The sequence below is a fragment of the Cricetulus griseus genome, chromosome 7 (genome assembly GCF_003668045.3).
Source record: "Cricetulus griseus strain 17A/GY chromosome 7, alternate assembly CriGri-PICRH-1.0, whole genome shotgun sequence".
NCBI classification, from domain to species: domain Eukaryota; kingdom Metazoa; phylum Chordata; class Mammalia; order Rodentia; family Cricetidae; genus Cricetulus; species Cricetulus griseus.
Genome location: NC_048600.1, coordinates 33,006,956 through 33,028,875, shown reverse-complemented (window position 1 = coordinate 33,028,875; position 21,920 = coordinate 33,006,956). Strand labels below are relative to the sequence as shown.

The window sequence follows — 21,920 nt, the reverse complement described above, 5'->3', positions numbered from 1 at the left end:
TGATTTGCAGGGAGAGAGAGAGAGAGAGAGAGAGAGAGAGAGAGAGAGAGAGAGAGAGAGAGAGAGAGAGAGAGAGAGAGAGAGAAAGAGAGAGAGAGAGAGAGAGAGAGAGAGAGAGAGAGAGAGAGAGAGATTGGGCCTGGAATGGGCTTTTGAAACCTCAAAGCCCACCCCTCTGACACTTCCACACCTTCTACTCCTTCCCAAACAGTTCCACTAGCTGTGACCCAAGCATTCAAACATAGGAGTCTATGGGGGCCATTCTCACTCAAACCACCACAACTATCCAAAGAAAAATGTGCTTCTGTTATGACCCCCAGGGGTTCTGGATGATTGTGACATTTGTGCGTATTAAATCATGCTAAGTGCATTCCAAGGCGTGTCAGCTGATCATCCAGGAAGCAGAGTCAAGACAACGTTAAGTACAAGAAGTGTGTTGGGGTAGCACTCTGGTAGGCAAAAGGAACATGAGGCAGGGCTGGGCAGGGGCAAATCTCACACTGTAACATGGGTACCACTTACTGTTAGCTCTGAGGGTCCTCTTCACTTGTCAACATGAGTGTTGTAAAAGCCAACAAGGATTTCGTTTATTTTGATCAGGTTGTGTTTCCATGGGCACATTTTGTCTTCCAAGTTATTTGTTTTTGTGTTGTTTGTTTTGTTTTTTGGTTTTAAAAGGTTTCTCTTTTTTACAGCCCTGGCTATCCTGGAACTAACTCTATAGACCAGGCTGGCCTCAAACTCAGAGATCTGCCTGCCTCTGCCTCCTTGAGTTTCTGGGACTAAAGGTGTGCACCACTCAGTGAGACATTCTAGAACCCCTAATGAATGTTTATGGGTATCTACTTTGCTTCTACATATTTACATATATTGAAATCAACTTTCCTTCAGATCCCAGGTCCAGATATTTGAATGTAATCTTAACTATCCTTTCTTTCTATATCTGGTAGGGATGACGTTTTTTAAGCCTTTTTTTTTTTTAAGATGTGGCTTTTAATACGTAAGTCTTTGAAAATGGGTATCACAAATCTTTTGGCCAAAGCTATCTTTTATTGTTGGAGGTGTGGTCTTGTTGAAATAAGTGTGGCCTTGTTGGAGGAAGTGTGTCACTAGGGGCAGGCTTTGAGACTTCAGAAGTTCAAGCCAGGCCTAGTGGCTCACTGTCTCTTCTTGCTCCCCAATTAAATATTTTCCTTTATAAGAGTTACCATGGTCATAGTGTCTCTTCACAGTAATAAAATCCTAACTAAGATATATCTATAACTTAGTTTAATATACCTTAATGGAGCTGGGCAGTGATGGTGCACACCTTTAATTCCAGCACTCAGGGAGGCAGGGGCAGGGTGATCTCTTGAGTTTGAGGACAGCCTGATCTACAGAGTGAGTACACCAAGACAGCCAGGTCTATACAGAGAGACTCTGCCCCAAAAAACAAACAAACAACAAAAACAAAAAAATCAAAGCAAAAAAGTTAATGGATATCTATTAATGATCTTTGGTGTAAAGAGAGTGCAAGATACCTCCTCTATATGCTCAGTCTCTTCAGTGTTCTCAAATTTTAAGCCCCTCCCCCCCAGCAAACCTAAGACCCTGAGGTGTCACATAGTGTTGATTTAAGGGCCTGAGACAGCAGGGACACAGAAGAAGAGTAGGATGTGGTCTAATGTGATTCTCAGAGCCCAAGGTAACTAGAAGGCATGCTGGTGTGGTGAGGATGTCTAGCAGGGAAGCTCAACACCAGCCTCCATTCCATCCAGCCCCCCACTGAGTTAGAGCTGGCTGCACTGTGATTCTTCATGGAGCTGTGTAAACTCAGGCAAACAAAGTATCTGGAAAGAACCACATGAAGAATCTTTTTCTATTCAGGAGAACCTGTCAGTTCTGCCTTAGATTATGGACTAAGAGCTCTAGGGTAGCCATGAAGCTCTGAGGAGAGCAGGGTCAGCACGGTGGCACTGCTCTCATGCAACTCCATGGGAGCCAATGTGGCTGCCATATGCCCTGCTCTTGCATTTTGTCCTACAGGGAACAATCTTCCAGTTCATCATTATAATAGTCAAAACTTACATTAGTTATGTTTTCCAGATATAAAGACATTTAAAATGGTTTAGGGTTTTTCATGGCAGTGAGACATAACTGCTCCTGGCAACACCAATTACATCAGAAAGGAAGATGGGCATTGAAGAAAGTTATTATGGAGTTTGCCTTCAACATGGCAAGAATAGCCGTTTGGGCAAGAAACTGCTCTTGCCTAGACTGTTTGACTGTATGCTATATAAGGTGGACATGCAAGACCCACAGGAAAGAGACTGCTGAAGTTGAGAAAACAAGATGGGACAGTCCCAGGGTTCCTGCTTCTTGGAAGAGTCTGCCAGACATTCTGCAGGACACAGAGAAAAATACTGACAAACTGCCAATACAGGTGGGACAGTTTCAAATTTCCTGCTTCGCTGAGAAGTCTACCAGACACACTATGGACTATGGGCTGAAGATGGATGCTCCAACATTACAAAGGAACTTTGGGTGACTATCTAGCAGTGAGATGTCTCTGTCAGTTCTAGAGTTTATATATTATCTTTCTGTGGTCTTTGAAGGAGTTGAAGACAGATAGTTATGGTTATAATTTTCTTTAGTTATGATAATAGATAAGTTACATATAAAACTTTAGACTCACAAAGATGGATGGTAGAATATTTTCTTTAAATTTTGCCAAATGTTAATGGACTAAATATTGTTAACTATAGTTCTTACTTGATAACTTCTTTGTTATATATAATTTTACTATGTTAAAGTTAAAAGAGGAGATGATGGGTGATGTCCTTCTGTATATATGTTTCTTTTATTGGTTGATGAATAAAACCCTGTTTGGCCAATGAGGCAGGAAGATAGGCACAACTAGAATGAGGAGAATTATGGGAAAGGTAGGCAGAGGGAGCCCACCAAAGACAGATGACATGTAGCGGCCAAAGGAGAAACAGATCCAGACATTCTCTGGTAAGCCAAGACCACGTGGAAATACTTAAGTTTATAGAAATGTGTTAATAATTAAGACAGAACTAGCCATAAGAAGCCCTAGCCATTGGCTAACAGTTTTTATAATTAATATAGCATCTCTGTGTGTTTATTTGGGGCACAGTGGTGGCAGGACCTGACAGGACAAGAACTTTCATCAACAATACACCATGTACCTTCTACTTTTAACATTTTTCTTTATCACTGTCCCTCTGTATATCCATCCAAATTTTGTTGTGGATTTAAAAACAGGATGCCACTATCAATGCCCCTCCCCTTACACCTCCCAGGTTCCATACTCCTTTTCAACTTTCATTCACAGATAACTCAAGAATGTGTGTGTGTGTGTGTGTGTGTGTGTGTGTGTGTGTGTGAGAGAGAGAGAGAGAGAGAGAGAGAGAGAGAGAGAGAGAGAGAGAGAGAGAGAGAGAGAGACGTGTCTCACTGAGCAGCCCTGGCTCTCCTGGAACTTACTCTGTAGACCAAGATGGCCTTCAACACAGAGATCCTTGGACTCTGCTTCCTCAATACTGGGACTAAAAACGTATGCCATCATCCTCCTTGTATTTTACAGTACTTACTACACACTTTGTCTTGCCAGTGTTTAATCCAGGCATCAGAACGGTCCTTAGTGAGAAACCATCCAAGGTCTATTTGCTCAGAGCCCTTCCCGATGGAAGTTTAGGTTGTTTTTCATATTGTCTTTTCTATCTTCTTTCTTGATCTAGGCAAGATGTGAATACACACACACACACACACACACACACACACACACACACACACACACACACTTCACATATACACTTCTCCACAGCAGGAATGTGTGCCTAGAGAATGATTTTTAAGAGTCAGTTCACTCCTTCCACCTTTATGTGGGCTGCAGGGATTGAACTCAGGTCACTAGGTTGAACAGCCTGCTGAGAGATAAATTTCTTTTGGATGTGCATGCCATTGTTATTTCAGATGGAGTGATCTATAAAGTCAAAAGCAGCGATTATCACAGCTGGTTAACAGGAATCATCATGCTTTGCAAGGCTGGTAGAACAGAAGCTGATAACACATATTGATTGGCACTAGGAACTCACTGGGGAGGGGTTTTGTGGGCTGTTTAAAGAACTCACCTCTTAGACCAGGGTAGGGACAAAAAGAAAACTCATTCAGTACACTTTGTAGTGAGCAGCAGGTGTGGCAGTGACATGAAAAATCACCTGCTGGAGCCCAGTCCTGTGGTGATTTGTTTATGATCTAATATGTAGGGAGCCGTCCCTGCATTCTCCATTACAAGATGTCGCCTGCATCCGGCAGGCACTGAATGTAAACAAGTTAATGCTCGCAGGCGCTGGGTAATTTTCCATTCCTTGATCTCTGCCTATTCCGTGGCTTCATATGGCCCGATGAGCTGCAGCCAATCATGGGGTGACACGTCCGAGGCGGTGGTTGCCAGCCTTTATTAGGGGACGGGATTCTTGGCTCGGGGTCTCCGCTCTGGTAAGCTTATGCTCTCCTCTCAAGACGCATTAAAGCTTTACTGCAGAAGGATCCGATGTCCTGTGTGGTTCTTGCTGGCGAGACTATCGCGCGGGACATCAGGTGCCAAAACCCGGGAACTTATTAACATCGCCGGCACTGCGGAGACCCCTCGGACGGGGCGGATTCAGAACTGCAGGGTGGTAAGTTCGGAGAGGTATGCTTTATTCTGACACCTTCTTTTTTGACTTTGCTTTTAATTTGTCACCACTATGGGATGGATCAGTAAAAGCCTTAATTCTAGTCTTTATTACATTGGTCTTATATTGTGCCCACCATGGCTGGTGTTCCAGTTCGAGACCAAGCTTACCCCAGGTAGCCTCCAGCATAATGGGCTCTTCAAAACAGAGAGACCTAATTAAAAACTGTCTAGAGATTGAGGCTTGCCGTCCCATGGTAGCAGAGAGTCAAAAAACGCTTAAAGAGGTACAGGATAATATATCAGAAACCGAATGAGATGAGAGATTAGGAGCTCAAAAAAGGAAGGACATGTCTAAGGAAAAAGGCCCTCCTCAGGATACAAAAAAAGGGGGAGAGAAAATAGGGAATAACCGGTCACACCCCGGTAAATTTAAGAGAAATAAAGACTCAAAACCTAGCCTCTACCCTACGGTGAAACTAGAGGCCTTGGAGCTGAGCAACTCAGACTCTGAGATTTTAGACTCTAGCGAGGAAACAGAGCTAGAGCAAGACAGATACCACCCTGATAGATATCGGCTGCCAAAAGTGAAAGCAAATATGAGGCCACCGCCTGTTAATCCAGCGGGTGTACTTCCATCAGCACCCCCATTATATGAGTCACAACAAAAATTTGGTATCGACTCCTTTTTACCATTAGAGGAGCGGAGGAAACTGCAGATGGCTTTCCCAGTCTTTGACAGGGGAAAACCAAACAAAAGGAGGGAATGGGAGCATCCTTACCCTCGGTGCCAAGAGTTGCAATATCCATGGCACTCTTTACCCTTAATTTTCTAAACATTGACGCTCAGGGCCATACTGCGGCCAAGTGTCACACCTCAGAACCTAAAAGGCCAAAGGAAATGGTAAAAGATATCTTAACTGGTCTTTGGAGAGGCCCGGATCCTATTCTCATAAGATCCAGGGGAGCTATATGTGTTTTTCCACAGGATGAAGAGAATCCCCTGTGGATCCCGGAAAGACTCACACGAAGAGCCCCTTCGGACCCTCAAAAGTCGGAACTCCACCCTCTCCCCGGGAGTTGAGAGCCGCTATTATCCAGATTAACTCCTGTCCTTGACGGAGAGATTGTCATCATAGATCGCTTCAGCTGTCTCCTATTTTAAGGAATGGGTGGGGATGGGATTGTTTGGTGCAGCCGTTTGCTGCGGATTGGTGTTGCTTCTCTGGCTGGTCTGTAGGCTCAGGGCTCAAACTAAGAGAGACAAGGTGGTTATCGCCCAAGCGCTTGTAGCTTTGGAACAAGGGGCTTCCACTGATATTTGGCTAACTATGCTTAAGCAATAGGCCGCCGGCCAGACAGCTCTTGCACACCCGGAGCCTAGGCTCATTGCACAGGGTAGAGTGTCTGGTTGAGCAGCCCATGAGGGATGTTGAGCAAGGCATCGCACAGAGAGTTGCCCAGTATGCAGGCTTCTCTGGGAGGCATGTTGTCCTGCATAAGGGTTGCCTGCCCTAGTCTCCCTTTCCCAGAAAAACGGCAGAGGACAGGTCGAGAGCGCTTCGGGTCAAGCTAACAGCCTGATGGCGACTCTTGTACACAGTCTTAATGTTTGATTGGGAAGGTACAACCTCTGCCTCTATCCCTCAACATTTGGGTGACCTATTTGCTTGTAAAAATATGAAGCCTTATCATTAATTAATAAAAAAGGGGGAGATGTAGGGAGCCGTCCCTGCATTCTCCATTACAAGATGGCGCCTGCATCCAGCAGGCACTGAATGTAAACAAGTTAATGCTCGCAGGCGCTGGGTAATTTTCCATTCCTTGATCTCTGCCTATTCCGTGGCTTCATATGGCCCGATGAGCTGCAGCCAATCATGGGGTGATACGTCCGAGGCGGCGGTTGCCAGCCTTTATTAGGGGACGGGATTCTTGGCTCGGGGTCTCCGCTCTGGTAAGCTTATGCTCTCTTCTCAAGACGCATTAAAGCTTTACTGCAGAAGGATCCGATGTCCTGTGTGGTTCTTGCTGGCGAGACTATCGCGAGGGACACTAATAAATAATGCTTGCCTGAGCATCAGAGCGCAGAGCTAGTGAGAGTTTTTATTAAGACCTATTAGAACTCATGCTGCACAGTCCCAGTGGATACTTTTACAAAACAACTCCACACCTAAGTCTTAGGGAACACCGCAGAACAGGGGGTTGAGGATCAGTGAGTTTGCTGTCAAATTGTGTCTCCTAGGAATATCAGAACCACACCTATACAGTCTCACCAACATGGCTGACCAAAGATGATACCAATAGACAATGCTACTGTGGACAGGGGAAAGATCACGAGGTCTCAACCCTAGACAAAGAACTGCAGGACATTAAGGAAGGCTGAGACTGGGAGAAATAGTATTCCCCAGGGAGGAGCACAGCAGCCCATTCAACACTAAATGGTCAGCCCTGAAAACACACATAAAAGTAATATTATACAGATCAAGCAGGTTATATTTAGGAAGATATATGTACAAACTATACATATACATTTATGCATGTAACTGGGCGGAGGTGATACACACCTTTAATCCCACCATTTGAGAGGCAGAGACAGGTGGATCTCTGTGAGTTCAATGCCAGCCTGGTCTACAGAGCAAGTTCCATGACTACAGAGCAAGTTCCAAGTCTCCAAAGCTACAGAAAAACCAAATAAATGAATTAATTTAAAAATATGGCAATTAATGGAAAAAGAGGCCATGAATCTGAAAGAGAGAAAGGAGGGTTATATAGGAGGGATGGTAGGGAGAAAAGGGAAGTGGGGAATGGTGTTCAAAGTAAAAGAAATAATTTTTAAAGTGCCATTATTCTTACCTCTACCTTAATAATTTAAATATTAAAAAAAACAACAATACCTGCATATGGTGATGGGCTGTAAAGCAGGGTCTCCACTTTGGATGAGTTCTTACTGGGTGAGCCACTTAGCGTGAATTTCCCCCATGCAGACAAAGGCACCTCTGTAGTGCTGGGTGATTCACTACACCATTCTGCCGGTCCAGTGTTCCACTGCCACTTGAGTAGAACACAGCTTGGGCTTTCCTGTTTGAGGGGATGGTTTCTCTATTAGTCTTGCACTGGGGTCCTGTTCCTTTGTGGTCACTCAGTCATGGCCTTCTCTCCTTATTCACTGCACAGGATGCTGTAAAGCTGACTGGCACACATGGTGATGACCACACTTGTGAGGGTCAGATGATCAAAACATCCAAGTAGGAATGGACAGAGAGCTCTCTGGGACAGCTTTTTATACCAGTACTTATGGGGGGAACATTTGGTGGAATATTTTTCCATAATATTCCTTTTCCTAAGAAATAATTCTGCCAGTTCCACCATGCCCTTTACTTCCTCTACCCCGGCCACATCTGGCTAAGCTGCAAGCTGACCTCTGCTTCCTGGCCTCCCTCCTCCTCCTCTTTCTTCTCTGTCTTCTTGCTTGAAGACTGAACCCAGGATCCTGTGCACCGTAGGCATGTACTCTACCATCCAAGAGCTACCCTCCACCCCATTTTGTTTTGTTTCTTTTGAAACGGGTTCTCTCTATATAGCCCAGGCTGTCTTGGAACACACTATATAAATAAATCAGGCTGGCCTGAAACTCACAGAGGCCTGCCTCCGCCTCCTAAGTGCTAGGATTAAAAGTATGCGCCATGACTCCTATCCCCCAACCCCATTTTTCTAAATCAACAATTAAAAAAAATCACTTACATGCTTCATAGAAAAGGGGGTATGGGTTGGGTTTTTTGTTGTTGTTTATACAGGTTTTCAGACATATGTGGTTACACGGATGCCCATATCATGTGCATCGGCTGCACTTGTTGGAAGCTCTTCGGATACAACCCTCGGTGAACTCCCACAGCCCATGCAATAGCAGAAGTAGCGGCTCTTCTGGCAGGAGGTGAATCTACAACGTCTACACCCTTTGTACTTGCTGGAGCAGGATCCATTGGTGGTGGCACAAGAACACTTAAGGTCCAGCTGGAGCCAGAAGGCAGATGCATGTAGATATGCTAAGAAGAGACATGGTCCCTCCTCCATGTGGTGTTTGTGTTTGTGTGTGTGTGTGTGTGTGTGTGTGTGTGTGTGTGTGTGTGTGTAAGTGTAGGTGTAGGTGTAGGTGCATATGTGTGTATAGAGGCAAGACGACAATTTCTATTGTTTTTTGAGGCATGGTCTTTCATGGGCCAGAAGCTAATCAAGTTGGCTAGGCTGGCTGCCTAGAAAGCCCTGGAATCTATCTGTCATCCATCACTTCTCTGGTAGTGAGATTACAAGTATTTATGTGTGTGTATCTTTGTCAATGCATGTAACATGTGAAGCAGTGCTCTCAGAAGCCAAAAGAGAGTGTCTGAATATTGAGTCATTTCTCCAGCCCTTGTGTTTACTGTTCTTTAAGACTGAGTCTCATATAGCTCTATTTGCAAATACTTTGTTTTTTTAATGCAAAGGGCCCTGAGTTTAATTCTCACAATCACAAACCAATAAATGAATACAATAAGTCCAATTTAAAAATAAAGAACGATAGAGCCAAGCCAGATGTGGGAGCACACCCTTTAATCTCCACACTCTAGAGGCAGACAGGTGGTCTCTATGAGTCCCAGGCCAGCCACAGTGCAAATATTTTTTTAAAACTCTTGATCCTTGTGCCTTCATATTATGCATGCTGGGATTATAGGTGTGTGTTCCCATGCCCAGCTAGACCACAGCTGTTGCGTATAAACTGTGAGTCCCAACCCCATATAGGGTCACTGTGGTGGTTTGAATAGGAATGGCCCCTTATAGACTCATGTGTTTGAATGTTTGGTCCACAGGGAGTGGCACTATTAGGAGGTGTGGCCTTGTTGGAGGAAGTATCACTGTGGGAGCAGGCTTTGAGCTCTCATGTGCTCAACTATGCCCAGTGTAACACACAGTCTCCTTCTGTTGCCTGAGGATCAAGATGTAGAACTCTTAGCTTCTCCAGCACTGTGTGTGCCTGCATGCTGCCAAGTTTGCCAATGTGATGATAATAAGACAAAAACCTCTGAAACTGTAAGCCAGCCCCAATTAAATGTTTTCCTTTATTAGAGTTTCTGTGGTCATGGTGCCTCATCACAGCAATAGAAACCCTAGGACAGTCACATAATTGGATATGCAAGTAGTAAAAAAAAAGAAGCAACAGTACAACACAACAACCAAAAAATTAATTCAAAATCAAGCACATAAAGAATCCAAGACAACAGGCAGTGGTGGAGCATGCCTTTAATCCCAGCATTCGGGAGGCAGAGGCAGATGAAATTCTGTGAGTTCAAGGCCAGCCTGGTTCTACAGAGTCCATGATATCTCTGGAAGCATCACTCATGTTAAATCACACTTCTCTGCAGCTTTTCATTCTAACTCAGGACAAGTGCAGTTTGCACTGTGCATGATATTATAATAGCACCACCATCCAAGGCTGCCTAGATCACCTTACCTTGGATTTGAGACTACTGTATGTTATGAAGTGTAGTGTCTCTACTATATACAGTTTTTTTGCTCTTATAGAAACATAGTGGCTTAATTACAAAGGATTTAGTATTTTTTACTATCTTTCCTCAGTAAGTCTGTTACAATGTTTACCCCGTTCCCACACACATACATGGTGTCACTATGTAGCCCTGGCTAGCCTTGAACTCTCTATGTTGTTAAGGCTGGCCTCAGACTCAGAAATCTGCCTGCTTCCACCTTCCCAGTTTTGGGAGTAAACACCATGCCTGGCTAGAATGTTTAATTTTTAAAACTGTTGGATGGACCTGTGGGATGGCTCAGCAGCTGCTTTCTGTTAAGCCTGACAACCTATGTGATCCCCCAGACCCACACGGTAGAAGTTCAAGTTATCCACTGACCTCCATAGTTGAGCCCTGGTATATGCATCCCCATTCCTAAACAAACATTTTTATTTATTTATTTATTTTTGGTTTTTCAAGACAGGGTTTCTTTGTGTAGCCCTGGCTGTCCTGGAACTAGCTCTGTAGACCATGCTGGCCTTGAACTCACAGCGATCCACCTGCCTCTCCCTCAAGAGTACTGGAATTAAGGGTGTGCACCAGCCCCCCCAGTTTCATTTTTTAAAATGTTAAATTTTGTTTTGGCATTATAACAGAATTTCCAAAAATGCTCCTACACGTATTTCTACCATTTTGTACTACATATTTCTACACATTTGTATTCTCAGCATTAACGATTATAAAATGAAAATACTGATTAATTGAAAAATGTTGAAGATTCTTTATGTCCTACAGTATCAAATATTTAGCCAAGAATTAATTTTATGTAAAAATAAAAATGTGCATCCATCTTATTAGCATACCAATTTGCTTTTGTCTAATGAGTCTAATATATATCAAAGGATTGTTTAAAATAGCAGGGCATGATAGCTATTCTCACAATCCCAGCACTTTGGAAGTGGATGCAGGAGGATCAAGGTCATCCTCAGGTACATAGAAAATTCAAGTTCAGCTTGGACTATAAAGAGACCATCTCAAAAATAAAATATCAACAAGAGACTTGTTTTAAAATAAATTTGTAGGCCAGGCGGTGGTGGTGCACACCTTCAATCCCAGCACTTGGGAGGCAGAGGCAGGCAGATTTCTGTGAGTTTGAGGCCAGCCTGGTCTACTGAGTGAGTGCCAGGAGAGGTTCCAAAGCTAGACAGAGAAACCCTGTCTCTAAAAAAACAAATAAAAATAAATTTGCTTATAATTACCAGTGCCTATTTTATATATCTATATACCTACAGTCATATGAAATTTTCTCATACAAAAGGGGTCCCAATAGAAACAGTTTGAGAGGCACTGATAGAAAGTAACTATTAGCACTTCCCAAAAGAGGGACAATGTCACAGCCTCCTTACAGGCACCTGTTCTCTCATTCATAGTAAGGCAGAGGAAACCTAAGGGAGGTGAAAGAGCTTGCCCAGGTCAGAAACTCAAACCTAAGCTTGCCTAATTCCTTGAATGACTGTATCAAGGACTACAAAGATGAGCCCCAGGCTAAACTGGCTAATTTCTAAGCATCTGAGAAACAGGGTGACCTCAGCCTGCCTCTTGTGGTGGCCTATGGTCAGGAAGCTCATTTGGGTTGCCCACCTTGAGCACTCTTGCAGCCAAAGATGAGATACTTATTTTCATGCGGAGGTCAGTTCTCTTTCCCCCATGTGGGTCCTGGGGATTGGATTCAGGTTGTCTGGCTTAATGTTGAGCAAGCATTTAACTACTACACCATCGTGTCCACTGGCTACTCATTTTTTTTTAAATTTAAAACTTTAAATCCTGCAACTCTTTGAGAAAAATGCCAAGCCTAAGCACAGAAAGAACTTAACAATGAACACCTATACTCTTGTTTCATCTATATTCTACACTTATTAATGTTTTGCTACGTTCATTTTTCTAATCTTTATACTTTATTTTCATTATTTGAAATTTTTATACATGTATATCTTGATCACATCTGCCTCCAACTTCCCTGACCAACCTTCATGTCCTTTTTAATTTTCATTCATTCATTCATTCATTCATTCATTCATTCATTTATTTATTTTGATACGGGGTCTCACAGGATAGTCCTGGCTGGCCTGGAAGTCCCAAATTAGAACAGCCTGGGTTCGAACTCACAGAGATCTACTTGCCTCTGCCTAGCGAATGCAGGGATTAAAAACGTGTACTATCAAGTCTGACCCCTTTAAAATATTTTAATAACTCACTGAGTCCAATTAGTATTGCTCGAACGCTCATGCACGAATATGGACTATCCACTGGAGCACAGGCGACCTATCAGTGCCTACATCCTTTCTAATTATCGACCTATACTTTTGAAAGCATAAGAGTAGTTTTCTTCCCGAGTGTGGTGGTGTGTGCCTATAAGTCTAAATAAGTGTGGTCTGATCTACAAGCCTAAATCTATTTAAGATGTACTAGGAAGTCTTAAAATCCATCTTTAGCAAAACACAAAACCCAGCCCTCAACGCGATTTTCTCTCCTCTGAGCCTACCCTCTTCTCCCACCCCGACCACTACAGCAGGCGGGAGAAACTAGAGTGATGGGGTCTACCAGGTCCTTGGACACGTATATCAACAGTCGCCAGGTAAGATGGGAATTCAGGAATTCAGACCTAACGCGGACCCTAATCTAGTCACTTCTCAGGTGAAGGAAAACCAGGAACGCCTGACTGCACCTGAGGCCAAGATGCATTCCAGTTGTTGCAGGAAGATACACGAAAACAGTCCTCGTGGTCCGCTCTCCCACAAGCTCTCACCCTCCCTCGAGAAGATTCTCGCCTGGAGTACGGTTAGTTTCGCTCGTGTAAATTTTACTTGATGCTGGGGCAGAGGGCCATTCAGTAGGCAAAACGCCGGCGAGGGGCGAGCACTGAGCAAGCGTAGAAGGTGCAACGGGTCCTAGTGCGCCCGCGCAGTTCTAGTTTCCTCTCTTGCGGGGCAAGGAACCGCCTAACGTCCCTCCCCGCCCCGCCCCTTGCGTTGCCATGGAGATCCAGCGGCCAAAGCCCGCCCGTGGCAGCTCCCTGGGCCTGGTGGCCTCTTGCGGGATTTGCGTAGGCGATGTTGAGCAACACAGAGATTTCGCGGAAGAGCGGCCTGGGCCGCTGCAGACCCTTCTTTTGGCTGGGCGTCGCCTTCGACGCGGTGGGTGTGGCAGTGCTGTTCACTGGCGTCTTCGCTGACTTGCTGTTCTACGACATGCTGCTCTATCTGGGTTCCATCATCATTTTCGTCAGCCTCCTGTGGTGGATCTTCTGGTACACCGGCAACATCGAGGCTCTCCCGGACTTCGCGAGGATGACTTTGCCTCGCGCCGGCGAGATGGGGATGCACCGCAGCGGCAGCCGTCGCTTCTCGTTGACCCTCAGGAGCGTCTCTAACACCTTCCAGCGCATCCGCCGGCGCCGCCGCCGGCGGCGGCTCCTCCCGAGGGTCCTCCAGAGGATCAGTATCCCCAGCTCTTCCGAAATAAGCCAGATGGAAGGGGACAGCGATGCCGGGACCAAAGGTGGCAGAACTTCGCTCCATCTGGTGAAGCCTGTGTCTGTTCTGAACCAGCTACAGATTTGCTCAATGCAGACCTCTAAGAGCATGCCTCTGGTCCCTTTGCATTCTCCTCTCTCCATTTGTACTTCTAGGAGTCAGCCTCTCTTTTCGGCGACTTCTCAGTGCTACCCTCTGGCGTTGGGCACTTCTGGCAGCAACTACCAGATGGCTTTGTCCTCTGACAGCCCTGTGCCTCTGAACCATGACCCTCAGGTGCACGCTAAAACCAGAGTGGCCACTCGGGTCTGCCCTCTGGAACCCGAAGATAGTCAGAGCCACCTCCTGGTGCCTGTGCCCTCTGAAAGTTTCCCTGTGGTCCCCATGACTTCTCAGAGCCAAATGCAGGGTTCTGAGTCCTTTGAAAGCTATATGCCTGTGGACCCGGACCCCCAGAGGCACTCTAAGATCAGTGTGGCCTCTCGGGTCTACCCTCTGGATCGAGTAGACAGTCAGAGCCAACTCCTGGTGCCTGTGCCCTCTGAGGATTTCCCTGTGGCACCGGTGACTTCTCAGAGCCAAATGCAGGGCTCTGTGTCCTGTGACAGCCATGTGCCTGTGGGCCCGGACCGCCAGAGGCGCTCTAAGATCAGTGTGGCCTCTCGGGTCTACCCTCTAAAACGAGTAGACAGTCAGAGCCAACTCCTGGGGCCTGTGCCCTCTGAGGATTTCTCTGTGGCACCGGTGACTTCTCAGAGCCAAATGCAGGGCTCTGTGTCCTGTGACAGCCATGTGCCTGTGGGCCCGGACCCCCAGGGGCGCTCTAAGATCAGTGTGGCCTCTCGGGTCTACCCTCTGGAACGAGTAGACAGTCAGAGCCAACTCCTGGTGTCTGTGCCCTCTGAGGATTTCTCTGTGGCACCGGTGATTTCTCAGAGCCAAATGCAGGGCTCTGTGTCCTCTGACAGCCATGTGCCTGTGGGCCCGGACCCCCAGGGGCGCTCTAAGATCAGTGTGGCCTCTCGGGTCTACCCTCTGGAACGAGTAGACAGTCAGAGCCAACTCCTGGTGTCTGTGCCCTCTGAGGATTTCCCTGTGGCACCGGTGACTTCTCAGAGCCAAATGCAGGGCTCTGTGTCCTGTGACAGCCATGTGCCTGTGGGCCCGGACCGCCAGAGGCGCTCTAAGATCAGTGTGGCCTCTCGGGTCTACCCTCTAAAACGAGTAGACAGTCAGAGCCAACTCCTGGGGCCTGTGCCCTCTGAGGATTTCTCTGTGGCACCGGTGACTTCTCAGAGCCAAATGCAGGGCTCTGTGTCCTCTGACAGCCATGTGCCTGTGGGCCCGGACCCCCAGGGGCGCTCTAAGATCAGTGTGGCCTCTCGGGTCTACCCTCTGGAACGAGTAGACAGTCAGAGCCAACTCCTGGTGCCTGTGCCCTCTGAGGATTTCCCTGTGGCACCGGTGACTTCTCAGAGCCAAATGGAGGGCTCTCTAGCTCAAGAGAGCCAGCTCCAGAATCCTCCTGCCTCTCAAACACAACCTGAGTCTGATAAAGCTTCAGAGAGCCATACTTTGGCCATGGAGGTTCCTGTGGTGCCACCTGGGTCTGCCGAGACCCAGGACTCCCAGGCCTCTTTAGCCCAGACTTCTCAAAGTCGCTCTTCAGGTCTCCACGAGGTTCCTAAAATCTCGAGTGAGGATGCTCTTGAGAGTCTCCCAGCTAGAACCTAGCTCAGGAGCAGCCTGACCCTTTCATTGCCTATGTCTGAGGCCACACATCCAGACAGGCAGTGTGACCCTACTGGCAACCTTCCAGGGGAGTGAGGAAAAGTCACCCTTTCTAGTAGGAATCACATCACAACCATTTAAATGCCTTCTAAGGCCTTTGTTAAGAAAGTGCCTTGGAGGAAAAATTACCAACATTACCCTTTTATTGTCAGTGTTCTAGTGGCTTTCTCAACTCCTGTAGGGGAACAAAGTGGCCTTGGCCTTCAGGGATTAGCCACTTTGGGAGTTGGTAGGCTTTAGAAACTAGTTTTCTGAGCCCACAAAGCCTAAGGCTTTGACTACTTATCAGACAAGGAAATCTGTTCTTTTGTTTAAAGTTAGAGGAGGAGCCAGAGGAGTAGTTTTCCTTTGGAAGGCTCTTAACTGGAGTGAGGTGGAAGATTTGGATTCTGCAAGATTTCTCCTGGAAGAAGACAACTTCAGTTTTTACAGCGACATGGCATTGAATGACATTAAATCTTAAGTGGGGAGTTATTCCTTTTCAATACATTTGATTTGGTCAAAGAGGCTATATTTTGTTTGGAGAGAGTGCTCACCAATACCCCTCTAAAGCTACAGTAGGCAAAAACTATACCCAGCTGGGATTTAATAATCTTCATAATTATACACATTTCAGTCAGTGACTTCTACTTAATGCCAAGTGATAGTAATTTCCTGCTTCTAACAGTGATAGTTGCTATTTAAATACATTATCTAAATAAAACATTTTACAAAATGCAAAGTTAAGCTTTGAATGTATAAGAAAAGTTGGATAATTCTAAAGTGAAAATGTTGGGCCTGTGTTTACTTTTTCTCCTCCCCTTTCTCCTCTCCTCACTTCTCTTTCTTTGTATTTTGTTGCTGCTGTCCTGGAACTCACTCTGTAGGTCACAGAGATCCCCCTGCCTCTCTGTCTCTGAGTTCTGGGATTAAAGATGTAGGCCACCACCACCAGGCTTGTTCTGTAAATCTTTACGGGCATTTTGGCTGCTTTAAGTTTATACAGTTTGAACACCTGAATTCTATAAAATATATCCAATGACTTATATTCCTTTCTATTAAAAGAGAGAAAATCTGGGCATGGTAACACATGCCTGTAATCGTAGCATTTGGGAGGCAGGGTTAGGAGGAATGTTGAAAGTTCAAGGCCAACTAGGTAACATAGCAAGACCTGTCTCAAAAACATGTTTTTAAACCTGACTGTGGTGGCATACGCCTTTAACCCCAGCACTTGGGAGACAGAGGCAGGTGCATCTCTGTGAGTTTGAGGCCAGGCTGATCTACAGAGCGAGTTCCAGGACAGCCAGGGCTACACAGAGAAATCTTGTCTCAAAAAAAAATTAAGTGGGGTGTGGATGCTGGTGGAGTGGCTCAGTGATGATGCTTGTCTAGGATGCCCATATTTCTAAGTTAAATCTCCTATGTATTGCCCCACAAAATAATAAAAGAGATGGAGTTGGGAATGAATCTCAGCTTGCCTGTCATCAGTATATTTTGTGTGTGTCTGTATAACTACTGAAGGGACCAGCCCCCTGCTTTAGCAGCCTTGACAAGCTGCAGGGAAGGTCCAACATGTGCTTGCCTGTTCTTGCCCCTCCTCCCAGTCACTAGGAGGTCAAATACTCATGTGGCAAGGAACCAATCAGAAGTTAGCTGACATGCTTTAAGGCGCTTTATGGTAAAAGTAGCACAACAGTGCTGTGCAGAGCATAGCAACCGCTCTGGGCGGGCCTATAGGCCATAACAACCTGTTGACTAATCTACACAGGACAGGCCGTCCACGCCCGGAAGCATTCACCAATCATGAGACTGTTGCTTAAGCTGCCCAATAAGCCCCCCCACCCCACCCCAGCCTTGCGGTTTCTCTGAGTCCTTCTCCAGCCATCCACCTTGATGAACTGAGAAGGGCCTGAGTTAATGCAGTTAGCTCTTTAAAACAACAATAATAAAAGACTCTTTGCTTTTGCATCAGAACGGGTCTCTTGGTGATTTGGGGGTTCAGAATCTGGGCACAACACTATGAGCAAAATAATTTTAAAAAGACTGGGCTGGATGTGGTGGCACACACCTTTAATCTCAGCACTCACAAGGCAGAGGCAGGCATAGTCAATGGAAATTGGAAGCTAGCTAGTCTGGTCTACAAAGTAAGTTGTAGGCCAGCCAGAGCTGTCTCAAAAAGAAAAGAAAGAAGGAAAGGAAAAAAGAAAGGAAGGAAGGAAGGGAGGGAGGGAGGAAGGAAGGAAGGAAGGAAGGAAGGAAGGAAGGAAGGAAGGAAGAAAACCAAAAGATTTAGTGTTATTCTTAAAAGTCATTTCCAGCCCCCTTTATTCTTTGAGGTAGTTCATATGATTTAATTATCTAGGCAGGTCTTAAAGACTTAAGACACTAAGTACCAAGAAAAAGGTGAACATGAAGACACAAGGATGCAGATCTTGCCAACAAAGTTTTGTAGTCTTTGCTCTCTGAATCAAAACAATAGTTATGAGGATGACTGAAGGTCAGCCAGGAAAAAGGAAGTCTTCAGCAGGCCTTTTTACAGGAGGAGTCACTCAATACCCTTCAAATAGTTAATTCAGTGGCTAAAGTGTTATATTTGGAAGCTCTGCTTTTCAAGCACTTATACCTACTAGGAGACATGGACACTGAAATAACTACTGCAGTGTAATACTGTGCTTCAAGAACAACAGTGTGTGTGTGTGTGTGTGTGTGTGTGTGTGTGTGTGTGTGTGTGTGAGTGATACCAGTGAAGGTTGGGTGAGGGGTGTTTGAATTGGATCCAAAAGTAGATTTTCACTGGGTGAAGACCATGGGTAAGAACATTCTATGTGAAGGGAAAAGTATCACCAAAAAAATGTACAGAAGAGGGCCTGGAGAGAGAGCTCATCATAGGGCTTTCTTCTCTTCCAGAGGACCCGAGTTTAGTTCAACTTTCTATAACTATATTTTTATAGATCTGATTCTCTCTTCTGGCCTCTTTGGATACATGCATAGGGCATGGCACATACACAAACACACACACACATAAATAGATATTTTAGTAAATCTTTTTTTTTTTACTGGACAGTGGTAAACAATGCCTCTAAAATCCCAGCACTCAGGGGGCAGAGGCAGGTAGATCTCCGAGTTTGAGGCCAGCCTGATCTATAGATGGAGTTCCAAAATAGTAAGGACTACACAGAGAAACTCTGCCTCAAAAACAAAACAAAACAAAATCTGTTTTTGTTGTTATTTTTCAACACAGTGTTTCTCTGTGTAGCCCTTGCTGACCTGAAACTTACTCTGTAGACCAAGCTGGCCTTGAACTCAGAGATCCCCTGTTTCTGCCTCCCAAGTGCTGGGATTAAAGGCATAGGCTACCATGCCCTGTGAAAAATAAATAAGAAAAGTAAATTTTAAGCAGGACATAGTGCACATTTTGGGTTATTTTAATTTTTTTTCATTGTACACACCAACCACTATTCCCTCTCCCTCCCCTTCTCCTGCTCCCCCAACCCCCTCCACCCCACCCCCATCTACTCCTCGCCAAGGGTAAGGTTTCCCATGGGGAATCAAGGAAGCACTACAGGACCAAGTCCTTCCCCCTTGCTTCAAGGTTGAGCAATGCATCCTACCATAGGGAATGGGCTCTAAAAAGTCAGCTCATGCACCAGGGACAGATCCTGGTGCCACTGCTAGGGGACCCACAAATAGACCAAGCCACAGAACTGTCACCCACATGCAGAGGGCCTAGTTCAGTCCCATAAAGTCTCCCTAGATGTTGGTCCAGAGCTCCTATGAGCTTGGGTCAGCTGTCTCTGACAACTTTGTGTTTTGATTTTTTGAAATAGGTTTACTTGTGTAATAACTTTGCCTGTTCTTACCCACTTTAATCCACCACCACCCAGTGAGTCAAACAACTTTAATCAAAATGCAGGCAGATCTCTTTGTGTTTGAAGTCAGCCTATTCTATGCATCAAATTCCACAACAGCTAGAGCTCAATGGAGAAGAAAGCCACGGACCACCCCAGTCGGGTATGGGGTGGTTGTGCCCAGATTCTGAATCCCCAAATCACCAAGAGACCTGTTCTGATGCAAAAGCAAAGATTCTTTTATTGTTCTTTAACTAGCTAATTGAAATAACTCGGGCCCTTCATCATGGTGGATGGCCAGAGAAGGACCCAGGGGAATCAGGAGGGGAACTTATTAGGCAGAGTAAGGAGAGTGTCCAGGAGTATGCAACAGTCTCAGGATAGGTGTGCTTATGGATTGGACGACCTATCCTGTGTTGATTGGTCAACTGTTTGTGATGGCCTATAGGCTCTCTCAGTGTGCTTGCTATGCTCTGCACATCACTATTGTGCCACTTGTACCATAAAGCACATCCAGACCTGTGAGGCACATCCAGAGTCCTGCCAGATGACTTCTGATTGGATCCTTGTCACCAGCAGGGTGTCTGACCTCTTAGTGACCAGGGCATGCACAGCAAGGTCAGACATGTGTTGAGCCAAAAGCCTACATGCATGTCTATTCTACAGCCTGTCATGGCTGCTAAAGGAGGGGGCTGGTCCCTTCAGGGTACCTAGGACAAGGGACCTCTATGGCTGGGTGGGTACAGATTAGGCAATCACAGGCACAGTGGCACATCACTCACGTGCACAGTGTCACCGCACTCACGTGCATGTTCTAAGTGTGGTGGTCTTGAGGCCAAGCCTGAGGTCCCAAGGTCAATGTGGTGGGTGTTTGAGGCTAAGTCTAAAGTCATGAGGTCAATCTCCAGGACAGGAGGAGACTCAGGTAGCAGTAAAGATCCCCAGCTATCGGGCAGGGAGGGGTGAAGGTGTGCAGGTGACCATGGCTGAGACCATGTCCTGGAGACACAGAGGCTGCCTCTGTGCCCCACCCCCGCTGCCTCGGCGTCCCCTCAATTACTTCGGTATCCCCCTGACTGCTTAAATGTCATCCCAAACTGCCTCGGTGCCCCCCAATTACCTCACTGCCCTCCCAGCTGCCTCCTTGTTCCCCCTCCTGACTGCCTTGGTGTCCCTCCCTGCCCATCTTGTCTCCCCCTCTTCCCCCAAAGTGCCTCGGTGTCCCACAATTACTGCGGTATCCTCCCTGACTGCCTCGGGATTCCTCTCGGCTGTCTCAGTGTCACCCAAACTGCCTTGGTGTCCCCCCCAGCTGCCTCGTTGCCCCCTCCCTCCCCCGGTCTGCCTCGGTGTTCCCCCTCCAGGCTGCCTTAGGGTCGCGTCTAGCCTGGCTGACATGGTGTCCTTCCGCCTTCATCGTGCCTCTATGTGCGCCCCTCTCGCTACCTCTCGGCTGCTACCTGTCCCACCACTCGCGGGCCTCCCCAGTGGTCGCGCACCCATGGGGCATGAGATCCACTGAAGCCAGACCAGCTCAGCTGGGAACGCTGCTCTCCAGGGCAGGAAGACTGAGCCGGTCCTATCTGTCCGACCCCGATCGACCCCCAGGGTCGTGGACCACGGAAGGGGCAAAGCAGGGGCGGGAGGGTGCGGGCACGGGCGGGCGTCACCGGCTCAGGGCATAAGAATGCGGTGACCGTCTGTCGCAAACTATGCACCGACTGTGTGCACAACTATGTCCTGACTGTGCTTGTCTTCACAGCGGCCACACCCCCGCGGGACCGGAGCCCGTGTCACGGGTGGAAGGGAGCCCCATCGGCCTGGTGTCAGCAGCCGCAGGACCCATAGCTCATGTTGATGCTGTGCGTGAAGACTCTCTGAGGGCAGGGCACGGTGACAGGGGCCTCAGGTCAGTGACTGAGCAGGGTTGAACTGGGGGACCGGGGTGGGGGGATGTCACATGGAAGCGGGTCCGAGATCCAGGGGGTCATATGCGGGAGACAGCGTGAATCCCGGCAATTAGGGTGGTCACATGCAGGGGGCGGGGCGGCGGGAATCCCTGTATTCAGGAGAAATCACATGGTGGGGATCCCTGGATCCTGGGACTCAGGGGAGGGTTACATGAGGGGGAGCAGTAGGCCCGGAGCCCAGGGGGATCACATGGGGGAGAGTGGGGATCCTGGGAGGGGGTTGGTGGTCACATGGGTGGGAGTGGGGACCCCGGGTGTCCACCCCCATCCCTGCTGCTGAATGTGACTCATCCACAGCAGATGTCCTGTACTCTGGAGCTTCATGCGGTGCTGGCCACCTGAGACTGAGCACAGGGTCCTTTTCATCCATTTTAGCCCGTGTATATGTAGGGGGGATGATACAGCCTGTATTATAACACTCATCTCCTTTCCACAGATGGGAAACTGAGGCAGGAAGGTGCCGAACATGTGAGAACGACCTCACCCAGACCCAGCACTGCCGGCCCAACCACGGGACACTCTTGTGTCTACTCCTACTCATATCCACAGCTAGGGCACTGTAAACCACCAGCAGCACCCTGGGGGTGTGTCGGCAGAGGGATGGGGGCTGTGTCGGCAGAGGG

At 46.9% G+C, this 21,920-nt stretch overlaps 1 protein-coding gene across 1 annotated transcript; it reads left to right on the top strand.

Annotated features, from left to right (window-relative positions):
• The first annotated feature begins 13,207 nt into the window (after positions 1-13,207).
• Positions 13,208-16,226, top strand: LOC103164344. Its single transcript, XM_027424748.2, has one exon. The coding sequence runs from the start codon at positions 13,287-13,289 to the stop codon at positions 15,441-15,443; it is 2,157 nt and encodes a 718-aa protein (XP_027280549.1). The 5' UTR covers positions 13,208-13,286; the 3' UTR covers positions 15,444-16,226.
• Positions 16,227-21,920: the final 5,694 nt, after the last annotated feature.